The following is a 22,836-nucleotide window of genomic DNA, read 5'->3' on the forward strand; positions in this document are numbered from 1 at the left end:
ATATTTCCTGGTTCCAGTTAATTCATCTGTAAACATCAGACATGTTTGCTGTTGCAGCCGTATGATTAGTATGCAGCTGTTTCAGTAATTAAAGATTCAACTTACAAGTACATTTTTTCACGAGTGAAATGACTCACACATGGTGCTGCCTTAATGTTTGTGCTCTCACGTCAATTTTGTTAATTTAGCAAAGCACCACAGGCTACAGTTTATATGTACATTGAAATGTAATATATAATGTTAGATTTACAAGTGAAATATTAAATGCTAAAATTACTGCAATATTTGGTACAATAGCTGTCTATTTAGCTGTCACTTATTGGTAACTGAATAATGTTACAGCTTGGTATAGTTACTCAGATGTCATTAAGTACAATAATGTGGAAGAATCATATAACCCTGAACACATACCAGAATTAGATGCAATTTAAATGTCACTTACGGCTCACATTGTAAAATAGAAAAAGAACAACATTAAAAACCTGCTAATGGTAAGTTGACTCTTTTGCTCAGCAAGACTGCATTTATTTGATCAAAAGTACAATAAAAACAGTAATTGTGTCGAATATGATCACAAATGTAAATAACTATTTTCTATTTTAATATAAAATATTTTATAATGTTTTTATATAAATGTTTTTTGAAAAAGATTTTTACACTACATGTGTGGGCACAGTGTGAAGGGAAGTGTGATGTTTAGTCATTTTTGTGGAGAGACGAGGAGGTAATGATTCTCTCTGCAGTGATGATGATCTTCATTATAAAGCCATATAGTTGCACTCTCTTTAAATCGGTTTTTGCAGTGAGAGAGTCCTTAAATGTGCTTTTTATGTGTGTGAGTGTGTGTTGATAGAGATTCAGGATGGAGGACAGACTCTATGATGGGGGAAAATATCAAAGGGAGAAATAAAAAGCTGACATCTGTATTTTCCTCCTTCCATCCTGAAGTCAGTCTACCTGCAGCCCTGAGTTCAGTCTTCCCTCAATCTATCAATCACTGTTCTCTGCATGCGCCCATTAATTCTTCCCCTGGAACTAATATTCCTTCTCCTGCTGTCATTCTCTCACCCTATTCATTCTGCGATTTCTTTCATTCTCTGCTGAGAGTCTGGCATTTGCCCTCTATACACATGTAGTCAGCACTGCACAATGCTCTGTTCTTGGAAGTCTAATTTATGAAATTCAATAGGCACAAGGTGTGATAAAGAAAGAGAAGAAAACAGGTAGAGAAGGAATAAAAGGAAATAATAAATTAAATTAAAGATTGAAACCTTGTGAGACTCTTTCAGTGAGATTCTGCTTTTATTGTACGAGAAAATGGCCGACTGTTATCTTCAGTTGCATTGTAACGTTATCTTGACTATTATGAAAGAGAGGTGTTTTAAGTTGCAGTGTACTGTTCCTACACAAGGTCCAGGAACAAATGAGAACAGATGACGGAGATGTGGCAAACATATCTCAGTGGACTAGACAAGGACAGCTGCCTTGGTTATGAAAGCATTTTTCCTGTTCATTTTCTTCATATGTGTCCGTTAAATCTTTCAGCATTCTATGAACCAACTAAACCAATGCAAATTTTTAAATTCTTGAGTATTTAATGTTGTTGTTTGAGCACTAAAATTGCCTGCAGAGTTACAAAGCACAAACTTCGAAGGGAGTTTTTCTCTATATCAGTGCGCACTGTTTCTGAACTCCCTGAAACGCCTCGATTATAGTCTTGCATTTTCTTCTGGGAATGTACATGTCACAATATTCCTCATTTGACTAATTCCCACCTAAGGTATACACAGAAAAGTGTTTGTTTGTTGAACAACTCACGGTTATGGTGAGGTGTATGACATTTCCAAAACACGCTTGAATCGGTTGGCCAATCCCAACACACTGGTCCAGTCAACCAATCAGAGCACATTGCACTTTTCAGAAGGAGGGGCTTCATATAAATAGGAACTGAACGGAGCGTTACTAGGTGCTTCTCAATAGTAAAATGATCGCTGCTCTCCCTGCTCTTATCCATGCTAGGCTGCATGGATGCGCGGGGATTGCCCAGAACAGAACCATACCGCCAATCCAAAGTATATACTAATGGCCATTCGTATTTGGTGATAGTGGTCCTGACAGAAATGGCGTTTTTGGTCATTTTTGGAGCTTGACAGACTATGGTCACTGTAACATTTTCAGAATTGTTTCTTTTTGTGTTCCACGGTGGAAAGAAACCTGAGTTGTCTTTAATGTTATGTAGGTATATCTAGCTCAGCTATAGCCTGCAATAACTCACGCTGTGGCCATTATTCCTGTTTCCATGGTAACATTGACTTCTTGATTGGTGGAATTTGCTTCAAGAATTTGGGTAGTGTAGTACTTCATCTGGCTATTAAAAATGAAGTCGAAATCACACTGAGTTGAGCTTCTACAGAGGCATATACAGACACAACCTCAGAGCTTGGGAAGTTTTCAAAGGGTTTCACATTCTTTCCAAAAAAATTATCTTTGCAATTTTTTCAGTTGGATTTCTACTTCTGGAACCCCACTAACTTATAATTCAAAATTAATTTAGAGTTTAAATGATTCAGCTTGTGTAGGACAAAAAAAAAAAAAAAAATCCATTACATTTGGACAAATATAATGAAATATTTTCGTATTAGAAGTATTGTATTTTCTATATGTGGACATTATAAGGGTGAAGAGTGAAGCCAAAGACTCTTCCTCTCAGGCATTGTCATTTAATTGGAGCTCTCTTTCCTCCCAAGATACTGTTTGTCCCCTCTTTCCTGCTTGTTCCAATTTTCTATTATCTTGTGACTGTCTTCTCCACACTTTCACAACAGATTTCAGCTGTTCTCTGCCGCTCATGTAGACGCCCACATTTCACATATACACATAGACGTTCACATATACAGTTATTCATGAGAGTTTGCGTTTTCCGGTGACATTAGCAGCACAGACGGTTTGCAATGAGGAATAGTTGAGCAGAGTTCAACTATATGCAAAGCAGCATGTACAGTTACCAATACAACGACTGCCTCATACAGTTGTGTATATACTGCAGTTAAATGGGAACTGACTGCAGTTGCTTTGATCAAGTTGTCTCTTCCTTGCTTGAGGCACAAACCCACATGACATTTTTTTTTTTTCACTACATCAAACTTAACTTATAGCACTGAAAGCATTTGGTTAACAGCCACTGACCAACCTCTGAGTTGAGACTGTCTAGTGGTCAGGCTGATGTAATATTATTTTAGCAGCTTGTGTGTGTTGCATTTGAAGGGACCGGCATACACACATACACACTCATATAGGCTACAGTAGATGAAATGTCTCTACCAATGTTAAAACCATTGAGTCAGAAGGGCAGAGAGAGTAATTACTGTCATTAAAAGTATCGAGGAGATTGATTTCATATTATTTTAATTTAGCTGCGGATACTTAATGTGAACTGATTAGCATTTTTAGCTCTTACCACAGCATTATGACCTCTTTTTTGATATAGGACTGTAATAATGCATGAGTTAGCTATAGCGAATGGGATACAGTTGAAAGGAAGGTCACATTTCTTTGTGGTCATGATTCCAGAGCCAGACAAAACCCCACATTCCTCGACTCTTCTGCACCAGGAATGTTTGCTCTCTGTCTTCGCTGTATATCCCTCTCCTTGGCAATCCCACCGGCCCCTCGGCCTGCCAGAACAGCCCTCTGGGTAAACAACAGCAACACTGTTCAGATGTGCTTGGAGGGAAAGACTCCTTTCCCACTGATCTAGTGATATGTGACCATTTCAACCACAACTCTTGACACTTGAGGCTGCACACACACACTGCAACTACTTTTAGTTGGTATTTTTGTCATTCTTTGTTTTCCTGTCTCCTACATTTAATTTTGAACATTAGGAAGATTGTTTCAGATATATTAAGTTTGTTTCTGCCCAATCATGAAGAGAAAATATTTATTAGCATAAATCTAATAAAATGTAGTGAGGTTTAGACTCCAAGAAAATGAGAAGTAGCCATTTGCCAATTTGGAAAGAACAATAAACAGTTCAAGATATACTACCATTCAAAGATCTGGGGTTGCTAAGAATCTTTTGAATATGTTTTTGAAAAAAAGTCTCACCAAGGCTGCTTTCTTTTGTTTGACCAAAAATACAGTAAAAACTAATATTGTGAAATGTTATTACAATTTAAAATAACTGTTTTAGATTTTACATATTTTACCTGCTCACAAAACATTCCTATTATCAATGCAGAAAACAGTTGTGCTGATTAAAGTGCCTCTATTATGCTTTAATATGAATATCACATTTCATGCAGTGTATAATATAGCTTTATGTGTGAATATGAATGTTTTAGGTCTGCAACGCTTTAAATTTCAAAGAGCCCGACAAATAAAGTTATTGTCTAAAAATATAATTGATTCTGAACTGCTGAAATGAGTCGTCAACAACTTCTTTTTACATACCTACGAAACAATGTAACATATTTGCATAACGCCAGCCTATGGTCTTCATTGGCTGCCTGTGAACAACGTCTACTTTGACCCTCAAACACTGTAGTGGTAGCTGAGGCCTGGAAGAGTTTGGTTTATGTTGTCGACATGTCGAGAAGACGCTGTTTTCAGCGCTGTGAATCCAATTGTCATGCATTTCAAAAGGATGAAGACTTGGGCTTGAATTGATACTGTAAAAATGACACCATTTTTACTGTTTGTATCACTGTATCACTAAAATATAATTAAAATTCAGATATATGGTAAATGGGCATTTCGTTTCCAACGCGTGCTGTAAGCAGCAACAGACTGGGCCATCTGACCAATCAGAGCAGAGTAGCTCTCGGAAAGGAGGGGTTTAGAGGGACTGAATCTTTTATCAAACTGAGAGAAAAGAGGTGATGCTGTAATGTATATTATGAGAACATTTTAATGTTTTTTGACCTTTGATGCATGTAAATCTATATTGTAGGAGACTTCCAAAACAAAATTAGGAACCTTTAAAATAGCATATGGGGCACTTTAATATGCGGAAGCCGTTAATTTTTTTCAGTATTCTTTGATAAATAGAAAGTATAAAAGAAAAGCATTTATTTGAAATAGAAATCTTTTTTAACGTTCTAAATGTTTTTACTATTACTTCTGATTAATTTGAATGTATCCTTGTTTAAAAAAATACATATATATAAATGTATTAAAATGTAGTGTATGTAAAATTCTCTGAAAACCCTTATTATCTTACACACTTTTTCTTCTTGGGTAACTTTATTTGAGATATTTTTACTGTATGGAAAACAAGACAGAAATTTTATTAGGCTCAGATGATTATATTTGTACAATAATTTTACAACATTAAAGGCACACTATGCAAGATTTGTACCTTAATATAACAGCTTCAAAATAATTTCGATGGTAAACGAACTCATAGTAGGGCGAATCATCTCGATAGCAAAGCAGGGGGGGACGCTGCTGGCAAAACCAGCAATGCAAGTTTGAGAGGTGGCGCCCCGACAAATCTCGCGAGAATCACGACTTGCTTTACGGCACGACGTCACATACATCAACAACATATGAAGCAGCCTCTACGAAAGACACTAGCACGCATTTCAGACGTGAATCATGGCAGAGTCAACGAAGAAAGCGAAGAAAGCGCGGTCGGAAGAGTCAAGGAAAAGAAAACGACAGTAACGTTAAATACAAGTACTCCATAGCGACTCTAGGGGGCGCTGTTTGAGAAAAACGGAAACTGCATAGTGTGCCTTTTAATACCGCCAATAAAGGAAACAGCTTTGAGACAGAGATCATAAGATGGATAACAACACGATTGTTTAAGAGTCTGACATCATCATGTGTGCAATGAAATCTTGGAGGTCATAGTTCAGTGTCAGGCATCTTATAGCCAATCTCTCATTTACTCTCTCCTACAGTAAGTTGAATAGCTCTCTTCAAGCCATCCTGCCTGGTTGTCATGGAAACATCTGCTTTTTTATATGATTTAGCTAAAGTACTTTACAATGTTCATTCGTTTAAATGTCAGTGTAGCTTCCCTGTAGAGAAAGAGATTCATTTATGCATGAGGCTTGGTTTTGTTCTCTCTCCTTTAATGTACCTCTGTTACCGCTGGTCCACAATTGCATCTTCCTCTATTGTCAGGACAAAACTCTCTCAAATGAATATCCCATAAACTTGTAATACGGCAACGTTGTGTCGGCATGTCCTCTGATGACCTCAATCGGAGCAGCACTGACCAAATTCCTCTAAGAATGCAGGCTTCGGGATAGAAAATCTCACTCTGGAAAGTTTGCTTACATTGTATGACTCACGCATGAGCTGGAAGGGGGGAAGGGTCTGTCCGTGTGTGTGTGTGTGTGTGTGTGTGTGTGTGTGCTTGTAAGTGTGTATATTAGAGTAAGTCCAGGGTGGAACCAGCAATCATGGTTCATGGGAAAGGAAAGAACAGGCAAGATTGCAGATGTGACGACACCCTTCTTGAACACACACACACACACACACACATGCACACACAGGCTGCATTTGATTATGGTTTGTAGGTTTGGGAAAGCAGCAGGAGGGGTATTTCAGGAAACTCCTAAATCGTTACTCCAGGCTCAACTTGGCAGCACGTGATTGGCTAGCTCTCTGTTCACATGACTTTGCTGTGGTGTGGAGTCTGGGGTCCTGGTCTGGATAGCCGAGGGATATTAGAGGAACACAAAGAAAAAAAAGGAAGAGTAAAAGGGAGTTGGTCTGAATTTTTCAGACGTGAGGCACATTCACTGACCTCACTCATAAATCAGAGAGAAAGTTAAGTAGAGGACGTGTTCTTGCGTATTGATGTGTTTTTAGGAGTGTTGAGTTGAACGTTTTAGAAACATGCTGAAACCATTTCATTGTGCTTTGTCTATAGTTTTAAACGAAAAAACACATTCCGTGTCAACGGCCCACAAACCTGATATCATTGCTCCATCTGCTGGTAGAAGAGAGTATATCACTTTTGATGGACCTCGAGTTCTTTGTATTCAATGATGTTTTGTGGATAATGATGAACCCTAAAATGCTTATATTACCATTCAAAAGTGTGGGGTCAGCCAGATTTGTTAAATGCATGTACTTGATCAGAAATATATTGTTATAAATGTTGGAAAAAGTTGCTTAATATATTTGTGGAAACTGATACATTTTTCAGGATTATTTTATTAATAGAAATTTCAAAAGAACAGCATCTATTTGAAAGAGAAATAATCCCCTCCATCTGTTAATCTGTTGGCATGTTAAATATCATGCTTATTTACTGTCATCATTTATTCACCCTCAAGTTGTTCCAAACCTGTATGAGTTTCTTCTGTTGAACATGAAAGAAAATGTTTTAAAGAATATTGATAATCAAACAGTTGATGGTAGCCATTGACTTCCATCGTAGGAAAAAAAAAAATACTATGCAAATCAATGGCTACCGTCAACTGTTTGATTATCAATATTCTTTAAAATATCTTCTTTTGTGTTCAGCAGAAAAAATAAACTCATACAGGTTTGGAACAACATGAGGGTGTGTAGATGATGACAGAATTTTCATTTTTGGGTGAACTATCCCTTTAATACAGTCAACATGGAGCATATACACGTAAGAGTAGCCTGAAGCATGAATAAATCAATAAGTCTCTATACCAATGTAGTTAGCTTTATTTCAATTTTACAGAGTGATTTATTCATGCTTACTAACAGCCTGTATGTCTACACCGGACACGACCGCTGTTATATTTTTAATGCTTCTGTACCTTGTGGGACACACATTATAGAGAGGTTGTCCTAGTTTTCAAGGAGAACCGCTAGTTGTCAGGGAAACTGGTGGCAGGAGGCTCTCCCGAGTGTTTAGAGTGGAGAGAGTCCACTCTTTTAGAGATAGTTATCAATCTTCTGTCCCCAGAGGAAACACTGTGTGTGAGAGAGAAAGAGCAAGTCTAAGTATGTTTGTCTATGCTTGTGGTAAAAGTGAATTTGTCTCCTGTAGCCCACGCTAGTTTCTGTTTCGAGAGTTTTTTAGCCTGCCCTGGTTTCATGAGCTATTCGAATAGAGATGTCAAACCACAAAACATCCTTCACAAACAGTCTTTTGTGAGAAGTGAGAATTATGCATGCTAAATATATGTTTTAAATGTCAACTGAATAATTCCAGAATCCGACATTTAAAAATCGTGCTTTTGCAGCAGATGCCTTTTTAGCCGCCCTCTGGTGGTGAGAGTCTGTATATGTGCACAAACTTACTTTGTTTCTGCCCACCCTTACAAAAAAACAAGTATACTTTAAGTTCATTTTAAGTATACTAAAGTAAAGTTCAAGTATATGTTTTAAGTATACGCTATGTAGTAAGTATACTAATATCAATGTACTAGAAGTATACTTGTAAGTGTACTGTTTCAATACTACTTGGGACTAAATTGGCCCACTTTTTAGTGTATATATAAGTATACGTTTAAGTGTACATTAAGTGTAACAGTATAGTAAACTTTGAGTACACAACTAGTTTAGAACTACGTTTTTCACTTGTACTGCAACTATACTACAAGTGAACTTATTGGTATACTTATAGTTTACTAGTCAAATCATTGTAACATTTTTTATTATTATTTTTTATGAAAGTACACTTTGTAGTGTACTCTCAGTAAACTACTAGTTTAGTAGTTTTATACTACAAGTATACTTTCTTTAAGCAAACTTAACCATACTTATAGTTTACTATTTATATATTATTTTGCACTAAATATACTACTATTTATGTATTAATTTTTATACTTGAACTGTACTTTTAGTAGATTTGAAGTAAATTCCTACACTACCAGAGGGCAACTCAAAAATTCAGATACTCAGAATAAGGAACATCTCTGTTTTCTTTAAAAATCAATATTTTCAAACAGTGTAAGTTTATAAGACAGTATGTAAAACTGTATGTGAAAAAAGTATTTAAAAGGCTGTTCAATCCAAAGAGGAAACACAATTACAGCCAAGTATACTTTGAATACTTAATTATACTTTAAAGTATATCTTGATCAAAATATTGAGTACATGTATAGGGCAAATATACTGTAGGCCTACTTTCTTGTGCAATTTTAAGTATGTTTCTGAGAAGGACTTAAAGTATATTTCTGAGAAATACATAAAACATCGACTCAAAGCATACTTTCTTATTTTTAGTTTAAAAGAAGTATGCTGATAGCACACTTGAATGAAGTTATTTTTTGTAAGGGCAGGACCTATTCAGAGTTTTGCAGCTGTGTGTCTGTTTTATTAATGTTGTTTATTTCTGTGTGTTTGTCGGCAGGAGGCTCAGAGCAAATCGAAGGTGTGTGCGAATGTGTTCTGTGGCGCTGGAAGAGAGTGTGCCGTGAACGAGAAAGGAGACCCCAGCTGTCTGTGCATCGAGGTAAGAAAATCTTCTATAGGAAATATGCAGGGATTTGACCAATGAATTTCCTTGACCTTTACATTTCTTTGGATGAGGATTTTTAAACATTTTATAGAGATTGCAGAATTTCTAGCTGATGAAATATTCATATCCGAGTAAAATTAGAAAAGTTTGTATGACTTTTTAGTAAGTTCTGTGACTTTTCCAGGTTCCAAAAAAAGAAAAGAAAAAGAAAAAGAAAAAAGTAAAAGTTTGCATACTTTAAAAAATAAATAAATAATATACTTCAAATGAATATAGGCATACTTAATTGTGAACTGAATGTAATGATTATTGTTAATAATTGCGGTTAAATGAAAAGTGTATTATAGTTAAATTTAGAAATTTAGATTAAATGCAATCATAATGAAATGATTTAAAACAGAATTTTAGAGTGCTTTTTTGACCCTGCTAAGTAGGACTTCGGAACATCTTTATATATAATTTCATAATTACTTCATAATCTATTTGAATGGTAAATATGATTAAAGTATACATTTTAAATGCTTGCCAAATATATTGACAAGCATTTATGGCAAATTAAAATATTCTTTAAATTTGGTGCATTTAAAATATATTAACTTTAAGTGTAATAGTGAATAGCACACTACAGTTAAAATTATAATCAAGAACTTTACATGTGCTTTAGTATGTTAGTCAGACACATCAAAATAAGTGTACTTTTTTAAAGCACAACAAAAGATTATTAAAACATGATGATTTAAAATGCATTTTTTAACTTTACATTATCACAAAGTGTGCTTTTTTAAAAGTGTGTTAAGAAACAGTCATAAAAGTGTACTCTCTTTAAATTTATTTAATTCATATTACGTTATCTGCAAGTACAGTTTATAAAGATTTGAAGTACACATTCAATATAATACAAGCACCCTTTTTTTCATAAGGGATGAAACCTCTTCATTAGAAACTTTACACTTCCCTGAAGTTTTTCCACCAGTGACAGATACTATATTGGTCTGGGTTTCTGGCACTTTATTGTTAGGATTATTGTTAGACTTTAAGTCAAAATTGTTCAGAACAATATCCTGAAAAAATCCTCAAACACTTTTATACAATAACAGCAGTGTGTGTTGGACTGGGGTCATGCATAATGTAGGCTACATACCATGTTATGTGTCTACTTAGATTATGCAGCAAAAATATTGAAGATATCTCAAAAGACATTGACCCTATAGTGCCTTTGCTTATTTAATTTGTTTTTCTTGCTTGAGACATAGGCAGTCGTGAAAGTTTAAATTGTTGTGTTTTTTAACAGTATGTTGTTTTCTTCTGCAGCAATGCAAACCTCATAAGCGCTCAGTGTGTGGCAGTAATGGAAAAACGTACCGTAACCACTGCGAACTGCACCGTGACGCCTGTCTTACTGGACTCATGATCCAAGTGGCCCATGACGGACACTGCAAAGGTGTGTGGAGGAGACCAACATGCAGGAGAATAGGAATGAACTACAGGCATATAGGCTGATGATTAGGAATGAAGTGAAGGGTGATATTGACCGGAAATGACATTCCCTGTGATTTTGCAAGGATTTAACAGTCAATTCTAAACTAAGATTTTACTATCAAATTAGACATTATAATAAAGATGCAATATGATCTTTAATAAACAATTAAGCCCCAATGTAGTTATCATCTTTAGGAGAGTTTTAGTACAATTTGTGAAACATGCAATCACAGATATCAACACTAAGGGCCAGATCTATTAACAGCTTGCTCCAGCGCAAACCCTCTTTTGGCGTTAAAAACGCATTGGCACTTTTTTGGAATTGCGCTCTAATGCTGATTTTCCCTGTTTAGTAAATCTGGCCCTTAGTAGTTTTTTGTTTTTTTTAAGTAAATAAAAGTGACACCTGTCACGCTTGGTTGCTTTTAGTAATCGCACAATGAAAATTTGTATTTTGTATTTATATTTGTATTTTATTCAGAATATCCACAAGAAAATACACAGGAATGATCATAGGGAGCGAACACAACCAACTAAAGAAGACACGGAAAACTGATCAAACAGAACTGAGGATAAAAATACAGAACAGGTGTAGAGCTAATTAATAAATGAGGAAACTAACTAGGAAATTAGGTAATCAGGAACACATCAAACAGAGTGAAAATTAAACCAGAACTGAACATAATTGTTACAACGACAACAACATCAGCGAAATAAACTAGCAAACAGTGCAAAAATGCAGCTACATAATTTTTTCATAGCAGTATGCTGGGAACCTAAGCATCAGCTTTGCACTATGGAACTCACTATGTTATAATTAATCTGTAATTATGGATATACATCATACACAGAGCCCTATGAAATTCTCATTCTTGGTCTTGAAGTGAGGTTGACCAAAAATTTAACTCACCCTCATGTTGTTCTAAACCCGTAAGACTTTCGTTCATCTTCGGAACAAAAGAGTAAAGAGATTGTAAAACTAATCCATGAATTGAGTGGTTTAGTAAAAAATTTCGCTTTATACGATGAACAGATTGAATTTAGGCTTTTATTTACATAAACATTCATCAACTCACACATCAGTTGTGGTAAACGGAAACTCTAGCGTGTTCACTTGATGTGTGAGAACCAATGAGGTTCATTCTCGTGTTACCCAGCGTGTTTTGAGCTTCTGCAAAAACCAATGAGGTTCAATCAAATAAATGCCTAAATTCAATCTGTTCATCATATATAGTAATCGTGTCTCTTCAGAAAATTTGGACTAAACCGCTCAATTCCTATGGAGTAGTTTTACGATCTCTTTATGATCTGTTAGAAGCGTTAAAGTGGTAGTTTTCTTATTATCATCAATGTTGAAAACAGTTGTGCTGCTTCATATTTTTGTGGAAACTAATAAAAAAGAAATATTTTTAAATTAGGATTCAAAAGAGCTGCATTTGTTTGAAATAGAAACCTTTTGTAATTTTATAAACAGCTTTACTGTCACTTTTAATAAATTGAAGGCATCATTGCTGAATACACGTATTAATTTCTTAACTTACTTGTAATAAATTAATAACCAGAGCTAATAGCTAGAAATATACTGTAAGCACATTGAACATTCTGTGTTTATTACATAGTAAAAGAAAAAATCTCATTAGAAGTTGTTTGGGATATCAGGACCGCCTTTACCCAGGAATGGCATCATGGGAATGCTTCAGCCAACATTTCTGATTGATAACAGGATAAAATAAGAGATGGGAACATAATGTATTGATTCACTTTGGTGAGATCCCTTGGGAACAGTTTATCTGACTGGAACAGGACATTCTCTCTTGTTCTTACTAATGTACTCTTCAATGGACCAGCTCTGTAACTCTGACGTCTTAGACTTATTACCATCTCAGCACAGAGTGTTGGATCATTGGACGTGGAACATATGGTCAAATCCAGGTCTAAGTCTGATATCATGTTTTTCTGACCACGTATATCGTTACATTATGACATGCTATGAGGTGACGTTGTAACCTCTTATCTGTATTTGATGCATGTAGTTGCTCAGCTGATAACCAAGGGAAGATTTAGTCATAATTACGTGCAGATATTGAGACATCACTCACGTTTACCTTTGTCTCTTACAGAGAAGAAGAAGGAGAAGGCTGCAGCCAGCCCAGGTGAGTTGTATTATGACCACTGGCTAAGAGCCAAACCAGAGCTTTCTGATGACTCTACTTATCTGTCAGCTGCACAGATTACCATTAATTACCAGCATTTTATGAGCTCAGGGATACTGAGAGCAGACATAACCTCTCTGACACGGCGACAGTGGAATTACTTGCGCTCAAAATAACTCTTTAGATGTAGAGAATGCATTTAATCTCTTGGGACCAAGTCTTTGCCATTTTGTTTATGGCTTTAAAGTATTTGGACCATGAGTTTATTGTTTGTGCTCTATAGAGGACAACAGTTATTAAGAAAATAAAAATGCTATTGGCAAGAGTGATTGTTTTTCAATCACCAACCAATTTTAGCTCATTTCCTTTATAAACATGCTTTTGTAACATTGATGCATTGATTACAAGTAAACATGCATTACATAATCAGATCACTTTTTTGATGTAACGAGTAAAGTGATACATTAAAAGTAACGCATTACGTAATCAGATTACTTTTGATGTAATGAGTAAAGCATTACAAGTAACATGCAATACGTAATCAGATTACTTTTTTGATGTAACGAGTAAAGCATTACAAGTAAACGTGCATTACGTAATCCGATTACTTTTCTGATGTAACGAGTAAAGTAATGCATTACAAGTAACGTACATTACGTAATCACATTACTTTTTTGATGTAACTGCAAATTGATGTGGCAAACTGCAAAGCTGCAAAACGATCCCCGTTCACACGGATCTGTGAAAACGATGCCATGCCAGTTTGTAGAAACACTACATGCCTATAGACTGAACACGTAACACGCATCCACATGACATCACCATTTTTACTATGTTGTTCTTTCTTTTCTTTTACTATGTTCATGTTTTTGTAGTTTACATAGTGATGGTAATTGTTGCATTTTCAAAAACTTGCACTTTCAATCCCATTTTCAAAAGTTTGGTCTTCAGGCCCCCAAAAATGCTGTTGTCGTGTTAATGAATGTCCAGAACGCATTAAAAGTTTTACGTTTTTAGTTGAAAACGGTGTCGTGTAAACGGCCCTTTAGTGTCCATAAACTTAGCAGATAATATTCTTGCAGAAAATTACTAGTACCTTTTCTGTTTTTTTTTACAGATTTTTTTCTTACAGAATACTGTTTCTCATTCCTTAAAATTGGTTTATTTCAAATATCAGACATTTATCAAATGAACATGATAATCACACATTTTTAAAAACCAAGAAGAGAACTCCCAAACATTTCTAAGAAGCCCAGGATGTCCTCTTTATGATGCACCAGTGGATCTCACAGTAAAATATTCCCTGTCAAGAACAAAACTGACTTGCTGGATCCCAGGAGGATAAAGCTGAATTCTCTAAACCTGAAACACCAGTTAGCATATGATATATGTGTTGCATCATTTCTCTGTTCTTCTGTCTAACTTTTTGTCTGTCTGCCTGTGTGTGTGATCTCTGAAGTTGTGTGTTACGTTGCGGATCGTAACGAGCTGCGCAGACGTGTGATCGACTGGCTGCAGACAGAGGTTGTTCCAGATGGCTGGTTCACTAAGGGCTCCAACTTCACTGATATCCTCCTCAAGTACTTCAAGGTGTGTGCAGTCATTTCAAATATTAAACCAGCAAGAATTTAATTTCGTACTTTATGACAAGACACTAACGGCAAAAAGTTTTTAGATTTTGGGCTACGTTTCAAAAACATCCAAAATAAACTTTTAAGTGTTTATTTTATTGCACTTTATGTATTTCCATCTGTAGATTTCAATTCTAATGCATATCTTTCAAGGGGTGGTTGATTATGATTTCACTTTTCTAACTTTAGTTAGTGTGTAATGTTGCTGTTTGAGCATAAACAACATCTGCAAAGTTACAATGCTCAAAGTTCAAAGCAAAGGGAGATATTTGCTGTTAAAGAAATTGCTTTTTAAGGACTACAACAAACGGCTGGTAGAGACTACACAACATTCCTCCCAGGTTAGTAACATCATAACATTAACAACCCTAAAATTTACATAAACCCCGCCCCCTGAACACGATTTATAGATTATCAAGACAGAATATGTTAATCAATGACTAGAAGATACACATCAGCTACAAAAATTCATCAACTAACCATTCAGAAAGGTCCTGTAGCATTCTACGTTGTCACCTCTTTTTGAGTCTCTCCATCATTGTCTGAATCCGGTTTGAACATAAAAGGCTAAAAGTTTTTTTAAATTTTCAGTGCATGTCTGTGTGAGTGCAAGCTGTTGAAGCTCCGCACTCTGCCGGGAGCAGCAGCTCATTTGCATTTAAAGGAACAGACACAAAACGGGATGTTTTTACATATTATTATACAACACTTATTTTACATCTTGTGAAAAGGGCATTATACCACCCCTTTAAAGGTTGTTTTCTCAAACTGAGTCAGAGAAATCTCCACTTCAGTAGCACTTACATCAAACTTTACAGTTTTAATCCATCTATATTCTGAAGGTTTTTACAGTAAGGTTTGTTCATTTATTATCTACCTGATTTTATAAAATATTTTAATCCAAAAAAAAAAAAACATGGTGAAAATGTGTTTTTTTTTTTCTTCTTCTTCTTCTGGATGTTGAAAATAATTTCTGATTTATGCAGTGGGAAAAAAAGAGATAAAAAAATTCCTTCTGTAAATCTGTAAGTTAATTTTAATATGTCAACAAAATGAAACAAGTGGCTTCATCCAATGTTCAGATTTATGTTCTTAAAATGTATGCAAATTAGTGTATAGGCCTATGTGGCTAAAGTGTAAAGTGGCTTAAATAAAGTGCACGATGAAGAAGTGAACAACAAAAAACATAATCATATTATCTTCAATAATAATCCAACAAGAATACGCTGGAGATTTCAGGAGTAATAGTATAACAACCACATAAATACATAAATGAGACCGAACCAAAAACTGTATGAACTGATTCATAACAGAAAACAGAACATGTGCGTAAATTAGGAACTAAGGAAATTGTTAAAGCCCCCTGTGGTTAAAATCTAGCTTTTAATGTTGTTTATACATCAATGTGGTGTTTTTAATACGCTTTAAGACAAACCATGTGCAAATTCATAAGTCAACACCACTGCTGAGTGTTTTCTCTTTAAAACTGCAGTGAACCAAAGACAGTCTCAAAAACGCTGGTGTTTCTGATGTCACAAACTACCTTGTAACCAATCAGGTCAAGGTGTGATCGTCAACGAGTGGATCTCTGAGCTGGTGTGAGTGGAGGCGGGGATCATTTCCATATTCATAGAACCGCTTGTACTAAAGGAAGCAAGGGTGCAGAGTTATATTCAAGCTATTTTAAGGCATGACAATTTTTTTCAAGGAAAAAACATTTAAATATGTCATTTTGGTGATCTAACCTATTTTTTGTACCCTTTATTCACATGGGGGGCCCTATTTTAACGATCTGAAACTCAAGTATCAAGCGCGAAACGCAAGTAACTTTGTGGGCGCTGTTGCTATTATACCGGCGGGATAAATGACTCTTGCGCCCGACGCAAATCTAAAATGGGTTGGTCTGAAGTAGCTTCATTATTCATAGGTGTGGTTTGGGCGTAACGTGAAATAAACCAATCAGAGCGACATCTCACATTCCCTTTAAGAGCAGGCACGCTTTTTCCATGGCGGATTGCTATTATAACAGGGAATTTGCCAGGCGCGCGCCAGGAGCGGTTCACAGCCGAGGAGACTGTCATTCTCGTCAGGGCCATAAAAGACAGAGAAGTGACATTGGGGATGGGAGAAACCCACCCAAATTAGCTTCGGTTAAACAGGTGTATAATAATTTGGGTAAATGTGTAAGCGATTTATGCCTATTTTTTCACATCTTCATGGACACAACAATGATTTCCCTCGTGTGTTAATATTTTTCCTTGTAATAATGTATGATTTGCAAAAATGAAAACTGCTGCGTCTCTGTGTAGATGAGAGAAGCAAAATGTATGCGTGTTGTGCACACGCTACATTGATTATGGCCAAGCATGCGCCCTTAAAATAGCATATGAATAACATGCGCAACACGCCACTGACTTTAGACTCGTTTTTTCCTGGTCTGTGGCGGAATTGTTTTCTGAAACTGCAAAATAGCACCAGGGAACGTTTGCGCCGGAACACGCCTCCTCTTTGCGCTGAACCGCCTCCGGGAGCGCAAGTTCAGATATAAGAACACCCCATATATCTGATTATCTGATATCTGCCGGGCCACAGAGCGCCACTCACATAGTTTTCTATTAAATTACATAATTTTGTCTTAAATCATTGTTTATGTATCTACATAATGACTTCACCATTTAATGGAAGAATGTGTATTTCTGTGTATTTAATGAAGTCTTTGCTTATTGACATTATAGATTGTCCTTTCTGTTACCATTTTTCTGCAAAACACATCCACGGCACTTTTGAGAACTTGAACTTTAGAGCACGATGTGTCTGGTGTGGAGCAAATGCCGCTTCAGGCATATGGCTCCGCCACTGCCAACAATATGCAGAATTATTAACATCATAACATAAGCAGAATTGGTTAAGTGACAGTTTTGGTTTCCAAATGTCTGCAAATTTACAAACACAAATGTTTGACATCTCGTTTGCATTGATATCAGTTTGAAGTGTAGTCATGAAAGGAATGAGATTTATTCTGGTCTAGTTCCTTCAGCATCAGGGCTTTTTGTATATTAGCCTCCACCAGGGAATGTCTGCGCCCTCCTGCCGCTCTTCAAATTGCCTTCAGGACACGCCACATCATTTTTCTGGCAGCCTCCTAAGGCGTGTAAAATACACCTAAAATGACTTCTGTTTGCATAGCAGCAGTTTGTTGGATCTTTTGATGGATCAGTCTGTTTCAGTATTAGTTCACCTTTGCACTGGCAGAGATGTGACGCACAGATGGCTGATGAACAAGGCTGTCATGAACAGCTGTCAGCACAATCCATAAATCTGACTGACTGCTATCACCTGACTAATAATCCATATGCTGCTCAGATCAGTTAAACATCCTTCTCTAAAGTATTTAAAGGGATAGTCCACCCAAAAATTAATTCCTGTCATTATTTTCTCACTCATTCCAATCCTGTATGAATTTTATTCTTCTGTGGAACTCAAAAGAAAATTGATTTTTCTCCAAACAATGGAAGTCAATGGGGTCAAATGTTGATTTGAACCCTATTGACTTTCACTGAAACATTCTACAAAATATATTGTGTTGTGTTCCTCATTTTCACGACATTAGGGTGGAAATTATTCCATTATAAATGAAAATGAGTAAATTTTCTCTTCAAATGTTGGCAGAACAAAGCCTGGAAGTTTGACTCAATCATGAACATGTCCTTTTACTCTTGTTTATTGGTCAACATGTCAAAATCACTTGTACCAGGCAGAGTACAGTCTTCTGACAAACTGCTGAGATAAGATTAAACCAAGAGCATGATGTGTAAAAGTTGCAAAGTAGCTTATGTTGATCACTGATACATCATCTGTATAAACTGAAGAATTTTTTTTTACTGCGATGATGTGTTTCCACAGTTATTAACATCGCAAATCTAGCAAAGCATTTTGTATTTTCATTTTTACAAAGTTTAATGTACATTTATAACAATTTGTGTAAGTGTAACATTAACTTGGCATTCAGTTTCAGATACAGCGGGGAAAATAAGTATTGAACATGTCATCATTTTTCTCAGTAAATATATTTCCAACGGTGCTATTGACATGAAATTTTCACCAGATGTTGGTAACAACCCAAGTAAGCCATACATACAAAGAAACAAACAAAAATAAGTTCAGAAATTAAGTTGTGTAATAATGTGAAATGACACAGGGAAAAAGTATTGAACACATGAAGAAAGGAAGGCGCAAAAAGGCATGGAAAGCCAAGACAACTGCTGAAAACTTACAGTAATTAAAAAGCAATCCAGCCCCCTGTCAGTGGAAATTAATAACAGCTGGTTCAGTCCCAAATGATGGCCTACAAAAAGGTCTCATTGCCAAGGTGTCACACAAGACACATCTCATGATGGGTAAAAGCGAAGAGCTGTCTCAAGACCTTCGCAACCTAATTGTTGCAAAACATAATGATGGCATTGGTTATAGGCGCCATTCTAAGCTTCTGAATGGTCCAGTGAGCACTTTTGGGGCCATAATACGGAAGTGGAAAGACAATAATTTCACCATAAATTTGCCTCGACCAGTGCTCCTCGCAAGATTTCTGATAGAGGAGTGAAAAGAATAATCAGAAGAGTTGTCCAAGAGCCAAGGATCACTTGTGGAGAGCTTCAAAAAGACCTGCAGATAGCAGGTACTGTTGTCTCAAAGAAAACAGCAAGTAATGCACTCCACCGCCATGGCCTGTATGCACGCCCACCACGCAAGACTCCATTACTGAAAAAAAAGCATGTTGAAGCTCATTTAAAGTTTGCTGCACAACATTTGGAAAAGCCAGTGAAATACTGGGAGAATATAGTGTGGTCACATGAGAGCAAAATTGAACTGTTTGGATGCCATAATACACACCATATTTGGAGGAGAAATGGCAGTGCACATTACCCTAAAAACACCATACAACTTGGTGTTGGCTCTTGGACAACTCTTCTGATTATTCTTTTCACTCCTCTATCAGAAATCTTGCGAGGTGCACTGGTCGAGGCAAATTTATGGTGAAATTATTGTCTTTCCACTTCCGTATTATGGCCCCAAAAGTGCTCACTGGACCATTCAGAAGCTTAGAATGGTGCCTATAACCAATGCCATCATTATGTTTTGCAACAATTAGGTTGCGAAGGTCTTGAGACAGCTCTTTGCTTTTACCCATCATGAGATGTGTCTTGTGTGACACCTTGGCAATGAGACCTTTTTGTAGGCCATCATTTGGGACTGAACCAGCTGTTATTAATTTCCACTGACAGGGGGCTGGATTGCTTTTTAATTACTGTAAGTTTTCAGCAGTTGTCTTGGCTTTCCATGCCTTTTTGCGCCTCCCTTTCTTCATGTGTTCAATACTTTTTCCCTGTGTCATTTCACATTATTACACATAACTTAATTTCTGAACTTATTTTTGTTTGTTTATTTGTATGTATGGCTTACTTGGGTTGTTACCAACATCTGGTGAAAATTTCATATCAATAGCACCTTTGGAAATATATTTACTGAGAAAAATGATGACGTGTTCAGTACTTATTTTCCCCGCTGTACCTAGAGAGTTTCTAATACAACAGCTGAGGGAGTGACACCAAATACACTACATCTTTCTCTCTTCTGACCACCTTAATCAATCTCTTTCATTTTTTTTTTTACTTCTTTTGTAAAGTTATAGAAACACCATAGTGGATTTTTTTTCTGTTGCTAAAATATGCAAACACAAAAATTATATTATATATAATTTCCATTCACTACTATAGATGTTTACCCAAACTACGATGACTTCCGCTTCGGAGAAGCCCGGAAATGTGAAAAGGGTTCATATATTGTGGCGCACAGTCTCCTCTACCTACTGTCCTACACACATTTGCAGACCGAGTAGATATCAGACATATCAGTCATCAGACTATCTGCTCAGAGCAAACTTCACTGCAGAACCTGCGCAGAGACCAGATAACCTCAGCGGTCAGAGTCTGGCCGGCGGCATCTCACAATCCCATTGCAGGAAGAAATTCTTTAGATTCTAGGGAGCATTTGATTGGACAGAATATCTGATGATAAGCTGAAGTAGATTGATGCCATCAAAATCATTGATCCACAGAAGTGAGAGACTGTAAATTTGAATGCTTAAATCTTCTTAATGCAAATTTTGTCATTGTTTTGGAACACACTAGCTTACAGATAACAGTAGGGCTAACATATTCATACGACAAGACAAAAAAATTCAATTTTGATTTCATGGGAACTTTAAGGATATTAGATAACTAACTTAGCATGAAAGGTAGCAAGATGTAAACACATAAAATGTCTGTTTCCTTGACTTAAAATGGCCTGTCTTATTCTAGTGGTCATGACCTTCTCGACTGTATCCAACAATTAAAACAGTGTCAAGCAGATTAATAATTTGAGTTAAACATAACTCATTCAATCAACATTCAATTAATTGTAGTAAAAAAAAATATTGTCATTATTTCTTTAATTGTTAATCAAAATGTAAAAGTTAATTAAATTAAGCATACTTTTTTTGTCTGATCTCAACACTTGGCCTTTTCAAGGTTTAACCCCGGGTAAAGGAATGTTTCACAGTTGTAATTTAGAAGCAGAGGTTATGAAACATTGCTCCTAAAGAGGTTTAGCACTGGTTTTACAACCAAACCAAACCGCATTGTGGTGCAAAACGTGTGCAGTGCGAAACGATGCGGTGTTAGAATGTTAAGACTTCACCAATCGTGCGTTATATTATTGTGCTTTGGACAGCAACAGAAACACTGTGTCTTATAAACTGTTGTTTCAGCGTTTGAGACAACAAATGTCAAACTGTGACAGCAATTGTGACAATTGGAGTGAAGAGATCACTTCATTCTTACCTTTATAGTCCAAAAAGTCTTGATAGTTCAGTCGGCAATACGAGGATGCGCAACGCTAGAGCCTTTAAATGACACTGACACTGCAAATAGGATTGTTAACCCAGGGTTTAGGGATGCAGTGTGAACCATGTGTCAGTTTATGAAAACCAGGATTAATTGTGGACCACGGGTAAATTATGAGCAGTGTGAAACTTGAAGCAGGATAACCCAGGATTCCTTTTACTTGAGGTTTTATAATGACAGAGGGTTAACTATTTCAAGTGTGAAAATACTGAGTTCATTACATTTATTTTCAGTATGCTCTTATGCTTCTTGGTAGAATTATGATAACGGAGACACTCAGATGGATTCTTCAGAGCTGCTCAAGTTCATTCAGCACAATGAGACCGCCGTTCAGATGAACTCTTACGTTGAAGAGGAGAACAACCGTCTACTCAGGTGAAAACACACACAGTCACACTCACTCACAAAACCACTACACTACCGGTCAAAAGTTTGGTGTCAGTAAGGTGGTTTGATGTTTTTATTTCTTGAAAGAAATTAATACTTTTATTCAGCAAGGATGGGTTAAATTGTTCAAAAGACAGTAGACATTTATAATGTTACAAAAGATTTCTATTTCAGATAAATGCTGTTCTTTTGAACTTCTATTCATCAAAATAATCTGATAATAATAAATGTTTATTGAGCCCAAATCAGAATAATAGAATGATTTCTGAAGGATCATGTGACACTGAATGGTAGTGTACAAACGGTCTAGTGTTACATATGTTGGTATTCAAGGATATAACCAAATTTGCAAGATTGGGGGGCACCAAATAGTTTAAAAGTCCTGGCATTGACAATTAGTAATCAACATTAATCTAATAATGTAGGAGGGGAAAGTGGGAATTACACCTTTAATTTCCATTCATTTCAATGATCAGCTGAAAATATATGTCTACACGTAAAATATATGTTAAAAGGTCTCCTGATCTTCGGAGAAGCTGGTCGAAAAACAAAATTTAGACACAACTGTTCAGTGGAATGCAAAAGTGAAGTCAGGATATTTTATCCTTTTGTCTAAATGAGGACAGACTTTACATTTTTGAGTGAACAACCCTTATCCACCAGCCACTAACAATTTCTATCCACTAGCCTACACTACAGTTATAATCATCATAATAATCTCTTTCACACAGGACTTCTTCCTGTTTCTCTGACAGTAAAGGTCATGGGAGTTTATTGTGTCCATCTGTCGGTCAGGATGACCTAGAGTGGAAAAACTCTACAAACACTGATGATAACGG

At 36.2% G+C, this 22,836-nt stretch overlaps 1 protein-coding gene across 2 annotated transcripts in view; it reads left to right on the top strand.

Moving 5' to 3' along the window:
- The window catches only part of fstl1b (follistatin-like 1b), a 47,147-nt gene that overhangs the window by 18,396 nt on the left and 5,915 nt on the right, over positions 1-22,836 (top strand). For both annotated transcript variants that reach the window (XM_084122603.1, XM_084122604.1), the window contains 5 exons: positions 9,296-9,397; positions 10,715-10,844; positions 13,003-13,035; positions 14,495-14,625; positions 21,867-21,985. In XM_084122603.1, the coding sequence (XP_083978729.1) occupies positions 9,296-9,397; positions 10,715-10,844; positions 13,003-13,035; positions 14,495-14,625; positions 21,867-21,985 (515 nt within the window). The remainder of the gene's footprint in view (positions 1-9,295; positions 9,398-10,714; positions 10,845-13,002; positions 13,036-14,494; positions 14,626-21,866; positions 21,986-22,836) is intronic.

The sequence above is a fragment of the Abramis brama genome, assembly GCF_963993115.1.
Source record: "Abramis brama genome assembly, chromosome: 8".
NCBI lineage: Eukaryota > Metazoa > Chordata > Actinopteri > Cypriniformes > Leuciscidae > Abramis > Abramis brama.